Genomic DNA, 15,305 nt, shown 5'->3' with positions numbered 1-15,305 from the left:
TATATATCGTCTTCTAAATTCTACAACTATATTCTTGTCATTATTATTCTTCACTAGTTTTTTTGTCAGAAGACTAAAAAGCTTCATCAATGTATGGTGATATAACATATAAGCATGTAATTTAACGAGAATATATAAGCATGTAATTAGAATCGTCTTTGTCATTAGTAGTTCAATAAATAGTCCACAGAGTAGGAGCATGTTGGGCAAATCAGTTTTTCAGGTTGAGGAGCTGGTGACAGAAGTCACATTTTATGAAAGGAGAAGCATCTCCATTCTATGTAGACTTAGTGACGAGATTAAATTTTGTCAGGTGATTCTCTCTCAACTGAATAAATTTGGCTTGCCTCTTGATTTTTCCTTCAAGCGAGAGTACCCTTCCTTGTTCACTCGCCCAATCCTAGACAAATTTTGATGTGATTTTCAGATCGAGGTTTGAACTCCTCAAAATTTGTACAATCATCATGTTGTAGTCTTCCACCCTGCAAAATCTCTATCACTAGATATTACAACCATATTTGCTGGTGCTGGGTTTTGGTGGGTCCAAGCAAGATATTCTGGAGAGAAGTTTGAAGTCTAATGCTTGTGGTCTAGCTAAAAAGTCCAAGCAAACAAGCAATTATAAATCATTCACTTTAATTTTAAAAAACTAAATCACTCGTAAATAATTTTACCAGAAAAAACAGGGTAGACTCTGATTCTGGAGTTCTGGAGCTCTTGCACAATATGATGAGAAATGTTTTACCCAGCAGCTTCAATGTTTACACGACCCAAAAAATTGGCTGCAGTAAGCGACATGCACATATTGCTTGCAAGTTGACTTGGCCAGACTTGTTTTGGTACTGCACAATTATCTAAATCCAGAATAATGCCAGTAGTAGCATTCGAATAGCGATCTTCCCATTTTATAATTAAAGAAAGTGAAATTAAAAATAAAATAAAAAAAGAAATATACAAATACTATTCCCTGTCTATTTATAATTTAAAGACGAAAGACCTACATCCAAAATAATTAAAGCATTAATTGTTTATAGATTATAAAACTCGGTACATAAGTTTAACGGAATAGTATATGTTCACATATCCATACAACAAAATACACATAATTGCTGCTTATAAACTAGTGAATACGTGCATCAGAAATAGAATAAAAAAAGGCACGTCAACTAAAACATATTGGATTGAAAGAAAAATTATTACAAAATACCACTTTTCTTTTCTTTTTTGACCTCTCCAAATACCACATTCTAATTTGAGATATTTCATATTAGCCCACACTCTTGAAAAATAACTTCATATGACCCATATCTCAAATATTCCTTTTATTAGTTTCTTGCTTCTAACAAACTTCATGATATAATTGAAGACTTTTGTTGTCATTCATAACACAACATTTGATTATTCAAGACTAAAACTGTATATAACCTGAATTTGGTGAATTACAGGTATATATAGAAATATAACATAATACTGATAACATATCACGCATGTGTAAAAGAAGTCCAAAACATATTTCAAACTTATTTTCTTTCTTAAATTCCACTGCTTTTTTTTTCTTAATTACCTCAAATATATATCGCCTTTTAAATTCTAGAACTATATTCTTTCACTAGATATTTTGTCAGAAGACTAAAAACTTCATCAATATATGGTGATATAACATATAAACATGTAATTTAATGAGAATATATAAGCATGTAATTAGAACCGTCTTTGTCATTGGTAGTTGAATAAATAGTAGTAGGCTGATAACAACTACGTACCCAAAATGAATCCCAGTTGATCATTAACAATAATTTTCTTAAACAAACAGTTCATTATAATTATACTATTAAAGAACAATAAGATAGTATAAGTAATTATTAGAATATGTGACGAGGGAATTAAAGTAAATCGATGAATGTTCTTCTTCGGTCGCAACAACAACCGATGCGTAATAATTAGAATAATGTTTCCACGTAATAAAAACTACTTTTACCATCCGAGTAAATAAACGACAAAAGATTAAGTGGAACTCAGATGTCCAGATCCAGCAATTACGCACACGACACAAACTAGTTTTGTCATAACCAGTCATCACCAAATCTAGCAAACAAAACTAAAACAGATATGTGTCGAAATGACCTAAAAGCCCTTCAGATGCAACCGTATTTACCACCAGGTTCTAAAAACAGATTCCGACGAAAGGACAAAAACGTAATTTAAAGTTTTTTTTTTTTTTACTCGTTCTTGAGCATCTCTCTGTACCTTAGAAACGAATCTAGCCTCTGTAGCTTAAGCTGCTGCTTAAACTTGTTGATGAAGTTCGAAGCTTTATCATCCACACCTTCGTCGACCATAGGCGTCGGTCTCTCAGCTCTCATTGTCTCCGGTCGTCTCTTCTCCACGGTATCACCCGTCTCTTCTTCCCGTCCGGTGTATCTCTCGCTAGCCGATTTCGTCATCTTCTTCGCCGTAGCTTTCTTCTTCTTCTTCGTCACCGGTTTGCTCGACTCCGACTTCGTCCTCGTCGGCTTTGTCTCTTCGGGGATCGGATCTGGCTCGGATCTGTATAAAGAAGGAAGCTTTATGGATTTTACCCGCTGCAAGAGTGATGGAGCTCCGACTCTAGGTTCGGTCGTGACGTCATTCTCCGGTATCTTGTCGATCGGGTCGTCGACCCGGTTAATTTCTTCGGTTCGGGTCATGAGGTCGTAAGCAGCGTAGTCTCCTTCGGAATTGTGTTGTGGGAACTTGAAGGAAGGCATGTTGAAGGATCTGACCCGTTGCAAGAGAGATGGAGGTGGGTTCGGGTTATGATCCGACCCGGAGTAGTGGATCTCGGATTCTGATGAATGAGAATTGTAGAGACTGAAGTTGATGGACTTGACTCTGTCTATGAGCGAAGGAGGTCTGCCGAACCTTGCCTGACCTTGGTCATAACCCGACCGGAAACCATCTTGATGCGGGTTGTGTTTTCTTGAACCGGAGGAGCTGAAACGGTTGGCGATGAAGATGGTGCCGATGGTGAAATTGAGGAGGAGGAAGAGAGTGGTCGGAGTTAACCAGCTGGTCAAGCTTGTAACTAGCTCCATTGTTGTGTTGTGTTGTGTTGTGTTGTTGTTGTGTGTGTGTCGGAGAGTGAAGGGTGAAGTAATGGATGATATTTATATTAGAGATATTTTTTTGTCTTGGTTAATCATTAATGACCTTGCGTTAGATTTTTGAATGTAGGGATGGGGTCTTTCTTATTGTTTTTTAATTTTTACATAATTTTTCTTAGTTTGTCTTTTTATATTGATTGTTTTGTAATAAAGTCAGATGTTTAACAGTATATATGTTCTGGGTCATGTGATTAGTAGTCTTTTTGTAAAAAAAAAGAAATGTTTATATGTCAGACGTCGAGTTCAAAACTTCGGATAAGTACAAATTTGTACAGATCATGAATACAAGATTTTCGAAGGTCCAACGTAATATCGTTCGAATCGCATGTTGTGGTTTCTTGTTTAGTATTTTTTTTTGTAGAGAAGAGAAGATCATCCATTTGAAATAGACAAATAGTTAAACCATTTCTTACAGACTAGTGATGACGCATTACTTATGAGTAGTTAATTAATGTTAAAGTAATCCATAATCCTACTAAACTTTAATTATTCCTTAACATCAATTTTTATTAGTATATAAAAATGGCTACAAAAAAAAACTCTACCCTGATCCCATCAAACGTCTGTATATCCAAAGAAAAAAGTCAGTATTGTTAACCCCGTGACTCGTAAATAATCATCCTCTTCTGCCTATATTTTTCTTTTGACAATCTTGTTTTTCTCTAATATCACATGTTGAATTATTTATTATTTTTATTCTAGTTTTTTTTAATTATAAAGTTTTTTTTTTTCATTCTAGTTTCTTTTCTTCTTTCCAACACAATATAAAATTAATTGCTTTTACATAAATCATCCTTTACATTTTCTATCCGCTTTTTCATTTTACTTGATTTATTATTTATTGTCTTTACACTTTTAGTTTCTGTTTTTAAAAGATTTTCAACTTTAAATAGTTGCTTTTGTAAATTAATACAAATATAGTTGACAAACTTATATAACTAATAATTACAGTGACGTATATTATAGATGACATCAGTCATCAATATCAAATAACACATCTAAAACTAAAAGTATAACCCATAACATTCTAAACCTAAATATAATTTCCCCCGACTCTTATGAATATTTTGTAAGATTCATCATTGTTTGCCGTGGTATTCATTGCTTCACACAAACTTTAAGCTCATATTTTGATCCTTGAACGATTGTTACATCGTTACTCTTGAGCATATTTACATATGATAGATAAAATGTGTTAAAAGTTTTTTGTATCAGAAAATTTGGCTAAGTGATTGTCATTTTCGTTTACCTCTTTAATGTAGCGTTTTCTTTAGATCATTTCTATGTTAATAAAAAAAAAAGTTAGGAAAAAAAAAGATACAAAAGAGGAAAAAAGACGTACAAAAAAGGAAAGTGAAGGAAAAAAGAAAGAAAGAAACAGAGAATCGTGTGTGTTTGTCTTCTACATATCAATGCAGCAAGTGGAGAGGAGAGGATCCTCACAAAGCTTTTTAATCTTTCCAGAAAGTCAAGTTAGGATTAAAGAAACGACATGGCAAACAACACTAACAAGCAACTTGAAGAAGCATTACTTAGGTCGAACGATTATATAATATCACAACTCCTTTTGAGTCGTTTAGTATATAACATTCAAATAAGATATACTAACGAGTAACGACAATTAAAGTCGCTGATCATATATTCATATGTATATAGTATTCAAAGGAGTCGTATATAATATTGAAATGATGCCATACTAACGACAAAGCCGCTTATATCATATGAACTTGCCCAAAGACCAAAGAGACCAAGAACACTGAATGTTCAGTTCACCACTGATTAACCAAGAATAATTTATGAGATGTTAGTAACCAACCATAGGCTTTACAATCGCCGACAAGATTAGTCCGCTGTCCGCATTCACATACTTTTAACTATTACATTATCTGTTTAAGAACGCTTATAAAAATAAACAAAAAGCTTTTACAAAATTTTAGAAACCGTAACTAGCACTTCATGCAATTAAACTCGTGTTTTGTTGATCGTAATGTCGAAAAGTCCAATGTCTCCCTTAAAAGGATTGTTTTTACTTTACATGGGCTTTTTGTTGTGAGAGGCCCAAAGGCCCACCAAATTTCGATAGTGAAGAAGAGAGCAATGTGGAAGTCACGGAGCTTAAACCGTGCTCCGACTCTGAAAATTGGCTGATGGTTCTTGAGTTTCTGGTCAAGGCACCTCAGGTCAGTGTTTTCCTATTTGCATGATTTTGTAAAATTTCTTATAGCTTTTTCGATTTGATTATTGAATTATATGATGGAGACAATTTGTATCGTCTTATGATCTTCAATCAACGACTGTAGTGTATGTATATATTACATTGTTTCACAAGACTGAGATGAAGAAAATGAAATTCAAAAGCTTTGTTTTTTTTTAAGAAAATATTATTCTGTAAACTACATGTACATGTAATCTGTAATCTTTCTATTGGATTGCAGAGATCCTTATTTTTCAAAGCAGAGACACAAAGAAACAGGTTTACATAACCTGAAAAAAATGGGAGTCAGAGAGAAAACTATTATTATTAGGCTCTTCTGTTTACAAGAGTGATCCAATTGGGTTCACCACCCAATTCTTCAAATACAATGACAATGTTATTAGTTGGCTTCAGCCATGAACGAGGCACATGGTACCTGTAAAACAAGATAAAGTTCAAACCTTTTGAGTCAAATTTTGGACTAAAAGATTAAAGAAAGAAGACAGGAGCAGAGGTTAGGCAGTTTTGTTGCTCACCATCTTTGAGAAGCTTGTCCACAGTTACTCAAACATTTCTTTTCTGTGAAAGTCCCGGCATAGCTGCACCGCTCGCATTTCCCACGAGCTGTATATGCAGGCCAGTGGCGTCCGATGTTCTGTCCATTTATCCATATTTGTCCTTTCCCCATCGAGTTCATGTCTAAAGCCAATGGTTCATTCCCTACTGGTGTGTTAAAAGTAGACTGCAAAAATATATGGTTAGAATCCCATCCCATTGCTTTCATTTTTTTTGATCATATCAATATAACAATGTTGGTGTGGTGGACATGATTTATCATTCCTTCTGTTTCTCTTACCTTGTACCAGGTCAAGGGTTGCTTTTTGGCCACCAATGGTCCATCTTTCCATTCCACGTTGGAGCTCCCGGTTACGGTATGAATGCTCAGATCTTCACCCTTAGTACCAATCTGCTTGAAACACAAAAGAACATATATGTTTATTTCATTGTTATGATGGATGGTAAGATGAGGCTACAGGGAAGTCAAAACTCGTTTCTCTTGAATTTCAGGAAGGACCTTGTAAGACCATTTCCATTTAGACATGTCCCATGTTCCAGAGTTAACTCCCGTCAGTGTCACTGGACCAAGAACCCCAGTATTCCAAGTCTCATAATGCACGCCAACGTTCTGTGACAATAAAGACCACAAAGCTCAGAACGTGATCAGTAGTATATGGGCAAAAAGCTCTGAGAGAACTAACCGGCAGACCCGCTGCAGTACTCAACAGAGAAAGTTTGTTGACTCCTGCATGTAATTTGATCTTCTGACTAAATGTTAGCTTTGGTTGCTCCAGTGATCCATAAGCAGTTCCTGAAACGAAGAAAGGATTTTTAGCAAAAGACAAGCTTAGCATGAGGATGATTTTGGCCTATCTTAATATATATTACCTGCAAGCTGACCATTAACGAATACATGAAGAGCATGCCCAGCTGACGCAATAGTAAGAAGAGGGTCTTCACCAGTCTTTAGGAATTTCTCATCAGGACTGATCGTAAGGCTGATTATATCCGCAAACAAACACAACCGGTGAGTTCTCCCATAGAGTTAGCGAGAATGTGAGATAGATAGAGTGATTACAGCAAGTCAAGAGTTTTCAAGTATTACTCACTCAGTCAGATACCAGAAATAGTCCGTCTTGTCTCTGGTCATGCTTATCTGTTCCACAAGCCCATCGTTGGAAAAGGTACTATTGTCATATGCAGCAGGAATCTCTTCGTTGTATGATCCCCAAGAGAATTGTGTGTTTGTGGAAACCATTTTCATGTGTATGCTTGGTCCACGGACCTGTACCTTGTAACACAGAGGTCAAATCTCAGTGATACCATCACCCGTGACGTATCAACAACAAGATAATGTGTTCGAGAAGTTTTTGTTAGGTTGATTTACCTTAGCAGTGTTGTAATACTCGGTTTTGCAGTCAGGTAGAATACTGACAGACCAAGGAGGCAGATCATATGGAAATCCACCAAACAAGACTCTTGCAGCAGAGCTAGCGTTGTAGTTTGAGAGAAAAGCAGCGCAAGATGACGTAGACTTGAACACATGAGCCTGTAAAACAAAACAAGCAAAGAAACAGGTAAATAACTTCTTTTTGAAAGTTGTTCCATCTCTTCTCATGCTTACTGAATTTGCATTACCTCTTGTTTATCTCCTAGTGATGTGACTGTAGGATCAGCAGAGACCAATGCTGGTTCACAGAGCTTGATGACCTTATGCAGACTTTTCAAGTGACTATACTTAGGTTCTCTCGGTAATCCTTTTGAACAAATAACCCAACAAAAAGGTATTAGACAATGGTTTGATATGTTTGTTACCATTCTGTTTTTCAGGTGATGAAAGTTGAGTTACCGTATTCATCAAGAGGAGCATCATAGTCATAGCTGGTGGTGACGAATTCACCGGCTGTTCTATCAAAGTTCGTTCCTCCATGGTACTGTTTAAAAACATTTCCCCACTCCATTAGTAATCAAATCTTGTGTCTCTTATTTCAGCAATAGAGAATATGAAGTTACCATATAGTAATTCATGAAAGAGCCACCGTTCTGTATGAATCGTGCCACGGAGAAGGCAATGTCTTCGGCTGGTCTGTATGGTACCGCACCTCCAAACTCCGTCAACCTGGTAAATCATTTGCATATTCACACACAGAAAGTTATTTAAAAAAAAAAACAATACGTTGATTTTGGTCATAGATATTCATATTTGTATTGAATAGTAATATATTTTTCTTAGAGGGGGAGGAGGGACAATTATGTTGTGTGACTTACCAACCAGTCCAGTTCTCTGTCCACATTTTCGGCTTATTGTCCGAGTTTGGTTTGAAATTCTCACAATAATACCCATTGCATGTGTTTATCTGTCGAGCAAGTAAAAAGAAACGAATTATAGTATAAAACCGATTATGTAAATTTGTAAAAGAGTTGTATACAATAAGAAAACAACATGGATCCCATTCGTTTTCTCTTTATAGTTGGTCACTCCGTGTAACAGAAAAAATATGAGAAAAAGGAAACCAAATAAATTGTGAGTAACGTTATATACAAAATCTAATATGCATAACACACGACAGTTTCTAACAAGAAAAGAGAATTTTATGTCAAAAGAGAACAACAGCGAATAAAGTTAGTAATGCTACCAAGAAAACTAAATAAGGAAAGATGATTCAAGCACTATAATTCAAACAAAAGATATGATAAACAAACATCTTCTTTTGTTTACCTATATAATAATTTGTTAGGTATATATCATATATGTATTATTGATAGGAAAAAATAAGAGAAGACAAGAAATTAAATATTGAAAACAATATAGAAAAGAAAGAAAAAAAGTAATAAACAAAACTTCTTCTTTTGCTTAAAGAATATATATAACCAGGTTAAGAAAGAAAGCAAATAAAATAAGTAAAGGGAGAAAAAAAAAAAAAAAAGGAAGAAGAGCATACAATAGAGTTAGGAACATCATCTTGCTTGCACATAATCCATGGGACACCTGTAGAGAGTCCCTCTGCCATTTCAGCTGCCCATTTTGTGTATGCCTTCCCCGGTGCTCCTATCTCCCACTCTATTGGTCCATACTCATTCTCTATCTGCCCATTTTTAATTTTCATACACATACAATGAAAATATCGTTTCAAAAAACAAAAGATTCACAGCTTGGATACTACTGACATTGTGTAATAAACTAATACGAAAACATACAAACCTGTGACAGAATGATGGGTCCTCCTTGAGTCTCAAACAATTTTTCTTCTTTCATCATCCCCACAATCTTCGTAGTAAATTTTTGCATTGCAGCCTTTTTCATTATCAAACCATTCTTTTATTAGTTAATAAAACACCCCCAAAAATGGATACTTTAAGAGCATGTAAAAAGAAAATTTGAGAAGTTTTAGACCTTGAAAGGTTCATTGTCGGTTCTAAATACCATTCCGGGAACATATTTGAGCCAAACAGGAAACCCTCTGAAAACCATTTAAACATATTCAAATCAACAATTTGATATAAAAAAAAATAAGGGACAATCTCACAGTATCCTAGAACGTATAACTTACCCAAAGTTCCATTCAGCGCAAACATAAGGACCAATTCTGAGATGAACGTAAAGACCAGCTTGTTGTACCAGCTTGATGAACTTAACCAAATCATATCTGTCCTCAAAATAATACTAAGGCAGAGAAAGAAATAGAAAAGCATTAGCTATAGTTTTGATTTATGAGTCAAAATAATAGGGATTACTTGTCCAGGAGAAGGTTCATGTCCATTCCAAAATACATAAGTCTGTATAACATCCAAACCACCATCTTTGGCCTTCTGTATAAGATCAGGCCACATCTGCATATAGAACAGAGCATTTCACGATATATATATTTTTAAAAAAATTTATCTTATAAACAAAAAGAAAAACATAATTTGTAATGAAATAGTGTAGACTATAAGCAAAACCCATGTGTGAAAAAAAAATTATTTGGGAACAAAGATCCAATAAGAACGCAGAAAATATGCATAGAATAAAAAAAAAGAATTAAGATTCTGCTTAACCATACATAATTACATATACTAAAACACAAGATTGTGTTCTATGTATTTACAAAAATTAAAGAGTATAACCTCAGGCGTGCTTCTTGGGTAGTGAATGGAGCCAGATAGAAGAATCCTTCTCTGACCATTGATGATCACAGCTTTACGATCGTAAGTGACCGTTGCTTTAACTGAACAAATCAAAGATGAACAACAAAGAATCCCCAGAAATATCCAGGCTTTGTCCCTCGAATTTAACCCCATATTTTTTCTCTTATATATATATATATATCCAACCTTTGGATGTTTTGTTTTGTTTTTGTGGAGAAACTGGAAAAGAAGAAGATACCACCGAAAGTATTAGTGTGGGTTTGGAGTTATGAGGTTCTTGAAGCTATTTATAGATTAAGGTTGATAGGCATGCCATCTTATCATTCCCTTTTGTATCATAAATAATTAAATGATGATGTTTTAAGATTTTTTCACAAAGAGTGATTTTTTTTAGTATATTTAATGCATTTATATTTTTTAAATCAAATAACTAATTAACTGTTTGACTTTTACAATACAGAATTAAATGTATGCATACAATTGAATGAATACTTGCCAGAAAAAAGAACAATTCATAGATTCATTCCTAAAGTTAACCCTTTGTTCACTTCTCATTATTTTAGCCAATGAGAATCTGACATGTCATAATGCATTTAAGAACCTATTCATTCACCTTTTTATAAAATAAGGAAACAAAATTTGTAAAATTAAAAACTTAAACCGCTTATTTATAAACCCAAACCGATATATAATTTCATTCTAATTTTAAAATTTAAACCCTAACCATCTCATTTATAAACCCAAACCGACATATAATTTCATTCTAATTGTAAAATTTAAACCCTAACCATCTCATTTGTAAACCCAAACCGACATATAATTTCGTTGTAATTGTAAAATCTAAACTCTAACCACTTCATTTGTAAACCCAAACCGACATATAATTCCGTTTGAATTGTAAAATTTAAACCCAAACCGACATATAATTTCGCTTTAATTGTAAAATTTAAACTCTAACCACTTCATTTGTAAACCCAAACCGACATATAAGTTTGTTTGAATTGTAAAATCTAAACTTTAATCACCTTATTTGTAAACCCAAACCGATACATCATTTCATTCTAATTGTAAAATCTAAACGAAGCCAATATTTAACTTTCCTTAAAAAAATTATACATAATTTGTTTCCTTAATCTATTTTGCTTTTTTTATTTAATTTTGATTTATTTTTTTAAACAAAATAATGTATAGAAGATTTTGATTGGTTGAAAAGGAAGAAGTGAACAAGAAAGTTCACCCTAGGAGTAAACCTAAGACCATCTCCAATGGTTTTCCCTATTTTTACCTCTAAAATAGAGAAACTCTATAATAGAGGTGACTTTTGCTCCAATGGAGACCTCTATTTTTTCCTCTAAAAAAAAATATCCCGTAGAGATTCCTTTTTTATTTTATTATTAATAACTTTTACTTATAAAAGTTGCAAACTAACCCATTTATTTTAGTATTTGTGAAACTTTCATAAAATTATGATATTATTTAAATTTTTAACATTCATAAATATTATTTAAATATCACATTTATTAAAAGAAATACATTGCATCATATAAAATAATAAAAGTGTTAAAAGTTTAGGGACCATTAAATATATAATTTATTTATTTTGATCATAAATATAAATGTTAAAAGTTCAAGGACTATTTTATAAAAAAAAAGTTCAACTCTATTATAGAAGAAAAAATAGATATCTCTATTATAGAGGTAGAAATAGAGATGGGTTGGAGTAGATTTTACTCTAAAATAAAATTAAAAAGCAAATATAGAGATGGGTTGGAGATGCCCTAAGTATTTTTCCAGAAAACACCATAAAATGAGTACTCAAAAGAGAAATAAACAAAAGTAGTTAACAATAATATGTCATTTATTAATTTTTTAACGATGATTTTGTATTCTAGAATAATACTTTTGTCTTTTATTTACCAAATGTTATCACAAAAATGTATTTATTTCTTTAAATTTATTAAAAACATTAATCAAGAAAATGTATAAATTAGAATTGATAAATTATGGAATTTTTTTTGGCTTTTTGGGACCCAGATTTCTTCCTTTGGGCGGGTGACTTTAAAGTTTAAACCATTAGCTTAGTACCTTGCCGGTTACCAGTTGAGTAATTTACAACTTTCCTATTTCTTTAAGATCCATTTTCCCACACCCAAATTTAATTCTTATTCTCCTTTTTTTCTTTCTTTATGCTTATATATTGAGTAGTTAAATAACCAACCACACTTACTCCAACTTATGAAATCTATCAAATTCTAGACTACTTAAAAGGTCGAAATTAAATACTTGTCTCTAAAATGTCTGTTTGGTTTCAAGATTGAGAATTACATTATACTTAATGAGCTATTTAAATTTTTAACATACTGATATCATATTATAATATATCTATGTTGACTTGTATTTCTTTTGTTTGACGTATATGTTAAAACATATGTATATATCATGTATACATATGTTTAATTGATGATCTGAAAACATTTATAGATCATAATGAAATCTTTGAAATGGGATATATTGCAAGTTGGGTGGCCTGCGACCCTAAAGAACATGTGGAAAAGACTATAGTAAAAAAAATCGGTTGCACAATGCATATTTAATGATGGTAAGCTATACACACATGACACATACAATATTTTCTTATATGAATGTAAATGATGTTAATAATAAATTTACATTTGAACAATTTTGTCTGGTCTTATGCTTAACCAAGTTAATTCAGCTAGTTATAGCCTTATAAGGTCATCTCCAGCAGAGAAACGTGGAGGATTGCTCAAAAAAATATTTATATTAAAAATTTTATTTTTTTTTATTTTTTTCCAATAAATTCATCAATAGGGTAGCGACATCTGTCACTTTTGATTGAAGAACCGTTACTTCCATTCCTCTGTGGAGTTAACTTCTCTTCTTTTTATCTTCTCTCTTCATTTTACTATTTTTTTAATAAAAGTAATTCAGAGAGTCACGCCCACTGCCTATACCCTAAGTATGACCGTCCCTAGTACTTTATAAGACCTAACTAGGTAAAGTTCTTTAAGAAATAAATGAGGATTGGTGACACACTGTCACTCTTTGTTAGACTGTTAAAGGTTAAATGAGGACTCACTCTGTAGGCCTAGTAAAAAATTAACTACACGAACTATATTGTAAAGTGACCAACACATTTTTTTTTTTTGGACAAATAGATGCTATCATTCATTCAAACCAAAGCAAATACAAAAGAAGAGATACAAAGATTTCAAAGTTTAAACTGAAACAAAGATTACAAAGATGGACATTCCCCAATGCCATAAAAGAGTAGATAGATAACATCGAGATAGACTCCATGAGGGCTATGCAATAGTCACTAAGAAGCAGCTTGGAACATGGGAGATCACGGTAGCTCGATCTTAGGATAAAGTATTAGTCAAATTCAATAAACAGAAATTTTAGGATAAAGTATTAGCGTTTGTCCAAAAAAAGAAAAGAAAAGGATAAAGTATTAGTCAAATTCAATAATCGAAGTTATACAATGTGGTTTAGTTGACATTGGTTCGTTGGGAAAATTCAAGTGGCCGCACCCATGACTTAACTTCGTTGACTACAAAAGCTTTACCTTCCAACCAAACCGACTGACATGTAGCCATATTAACCAAATCTTTACTAACACCCTATCCAATCCTCCAACATTCACCAACTAACCATTGTGACAGACAATAATACCGTGTACACTTTTTTGTTTATAAATATCTTAAATATGTGTTTTGAAAAAGAGAATAAATAAAAGCAAACTCGCATATAAAATTAAAAGAGTCAATTTGGTAGCTGAAAAAATTTGACAGAAATTAGAATAAAAGTTTTTTTTTTTTTTTTTGAAAAAATTAGAATAAAAGTTGTTATTGAGTCTGTCTCACTGGAACACGTGGGACATATCATCTTATTATCATAGCGTATTTTTACTACGTTTCTATAGTATGATAATATGATCTAAAGATTATCAGATTAACCTTTTGTTTTTCACAATATAATATTTTACTGTGTCCTTTTTTTCTTGTCAAACATTTTATTGTGTCCTATTTTTCATATTCTATACAAAAAACGAACAAAGGAGGTCACTGAGCATTTCAAAAATCTAATAAAAAATAATAACATAGCTCTAATCAATAATATATATGTTATTTTTGCTGGAAAAGTGCAAATAGAGGAGTTTTGTATTGAGACAGGATCACACTATCAACATTTTTGTAAATTCAAACTTCGTTTAGATGCATCAAAAACGAATTTAATCCTAGTTACTTAAAGTAATAGACAAAATATATTGTCCCATTTCTAACTTATTTTGTTTCTCTTCACTCGCCTTCTACGTAAACTGGACTTTGTCCAAACGGGTTCACGTTTACTTCTAAGGCCCGTTAGGATCAAGTTCTTGGAAAAAACCTATACATTAGGTTAAAAATTTGTCAATGTCCAGAAGTAATTTCAATTTGACCTATATTTTATTCCGGTTAAAGTATTCCCCCTTCTAAATTTCGAAGTGGTGAGAAGTGAACGTAAAATTAGGAGAGAGTCATGTTGAATTCGAACTCAGATCCGTCGAGAAATATTTTGTTAACAGAATTACATAAATATGTGCCAATGGGCCCAATTTCTAATTCGGCCCAACAATAAAAATAGTGGTATAGAACCAACTAGGACCAAACCAGATCATTAAACTAACCGGAAAAACCAGGAAATTAAGTCAAACCATAATAAAAACTCGGTTGTACCAACCAATTTACATTGTCGACAACAAGGATAAGTGATTGCCACGCATTTACTCTTCAGAGATTATTTTCTAGGGTTTCTAGGGTTTGGGGACGTATGTGCTTGGCCACCACATGATTCATATTTATCTTATACAGCGTTGAAGATTAGGACTACATATATTAGAAAATCTTAGAAAATCCGGTTTAATGAATGAAAAGAATATATGTGATAATGATGTAAAGATTAGATGATAATATCGAAGAGAAAGAGAGCTCACATCACACATATCAATATATGTCACAAGACAGATGATACGGTGGTGAGGATCAGAGAGGCAATGGTCCCTTTTGGGAAATTTTATTATTTAGAAGAAACCAAAAAATGAGACAAGTCATGAAAAGTACCAAAATGTTGGACATACCCCCAATTTTACTGACATTCACATATATAGATATACATACAGATACAGTGTCATAGGTATGTCTAAATATGTGTCTTGTTCCTCTCAAAGTGTCACTTGGTGAGGCATTTGTGATCCCTATGCCGCATACGTATCCCATCTC

General features: G+C 33.0%; 1 protein-coding gene, 1 long non-coding RNA gene and 1 other non-coding gene across 5 annotated transcripts; 1 reads left to right on the top strand and 2 right to left on the bottom strand.

Moving 5' to 3' along the window:
• Positions 1–1,883: 1,883 nt before the first annotated feature.
• On the bottom strand, positions 1,884–3,394 carry LOC104730798 (pathogen-associated molecular patterns-induced protein A70). The gene has a single exon (XR_015574879.1). It is a non-coding gene; the product is annotated as a pathogen-associated molecular patterns-induced protein A70 (transcript).
• A 1,861-nt stretch (positions 3,395–5,255) lies between these two features.
• On the top strand, positions 5,256–8,251 carry LOC147930259 (uncharacterized). 2 transcript variants are annotated; one of them, XR_015574565.1, is made up of 8 exons: positions 5,256–5,323; positions 5,579–6,094; positions 6,204–6,269; positions 6,406–6,922; positions 7,314–7,472; positions 7,566–7,637; positions 7,726–7,811; positions 7,888–8,251. It is a non-coding gene; the product is annotated as an uncharacterized LOC147930259 (long non-coding RNA). The 2 variants fall into 2 exon arrangements; XR_015574566.1 differs by having other exon boundaries at positions 7,552–7,637.
• On the bottom strand, positions 5,489–10,323 carry LOC104730797 (beta-galactosidase 12-like). 2 transcript variants are annotated; one of them, XM_010450018.3, is made up of 18 exons: positions 10,003–10,323; positions 9,631–9,726; positions 9,447–9,559; positions 9,290–9,356; positions 9,098–9,190; positions 8,838–8,981; positions 8,164–8,252; positions 7,909–8,014; positions 7,745–7,829; positions 7,534–7,652; positions 7,283–7,444; positions 7,005–7,180; positions 6,784–6,893; positions 6,597–6,706; positions 6,413–6,523; positions 6,194–6,304; positions 5,874–6,079; positions 5,489–5,773 (listed from the first exon to the last, which is right to left on the bottom strand). In XM_010450018.3, exons 1-18 carry the CDS (start codon positions 10,174–10,176, stop codon positions 5,665–5,667), a joined length of 2,181 nt encoding a protein of 726 aa, XP_010448320.1. In that variant the 5' UTR covers positions 10,177–10,323; the 3' UTR covers positions 5,489–5,664. The 2 variants fall into 2 exon arrangements, with proteins under 2 accessions (XP_010448320.1, XP_010448319.1); XM_010450017.3 differs by having other exon boundaries at positions 7,005–7,186; positions 10,003–10,320.
• Positions 10,324–15,305: the final 4,982 nt, after the last annotated feature.

Source organism: Camelina sativa, chromosome 12 (assembly GCF_030686135.1).
Source record: "Camelina sativa cultivar CO46 ecotype springtype chromosome 12, ASM3068613v1".
NCBI classification, from domain to species: domain Eukaryota; kingdom Viridiplantae; phylum Streptophyta; class Magnoliopsida; order Brassicales; family Brassicaceae; genus Camelina; species Camelina sativa.
Note: the sequence above shows the minus strand (reverse complement) of the source record. Positions and strands in the feature narration are given on the sequence as shown.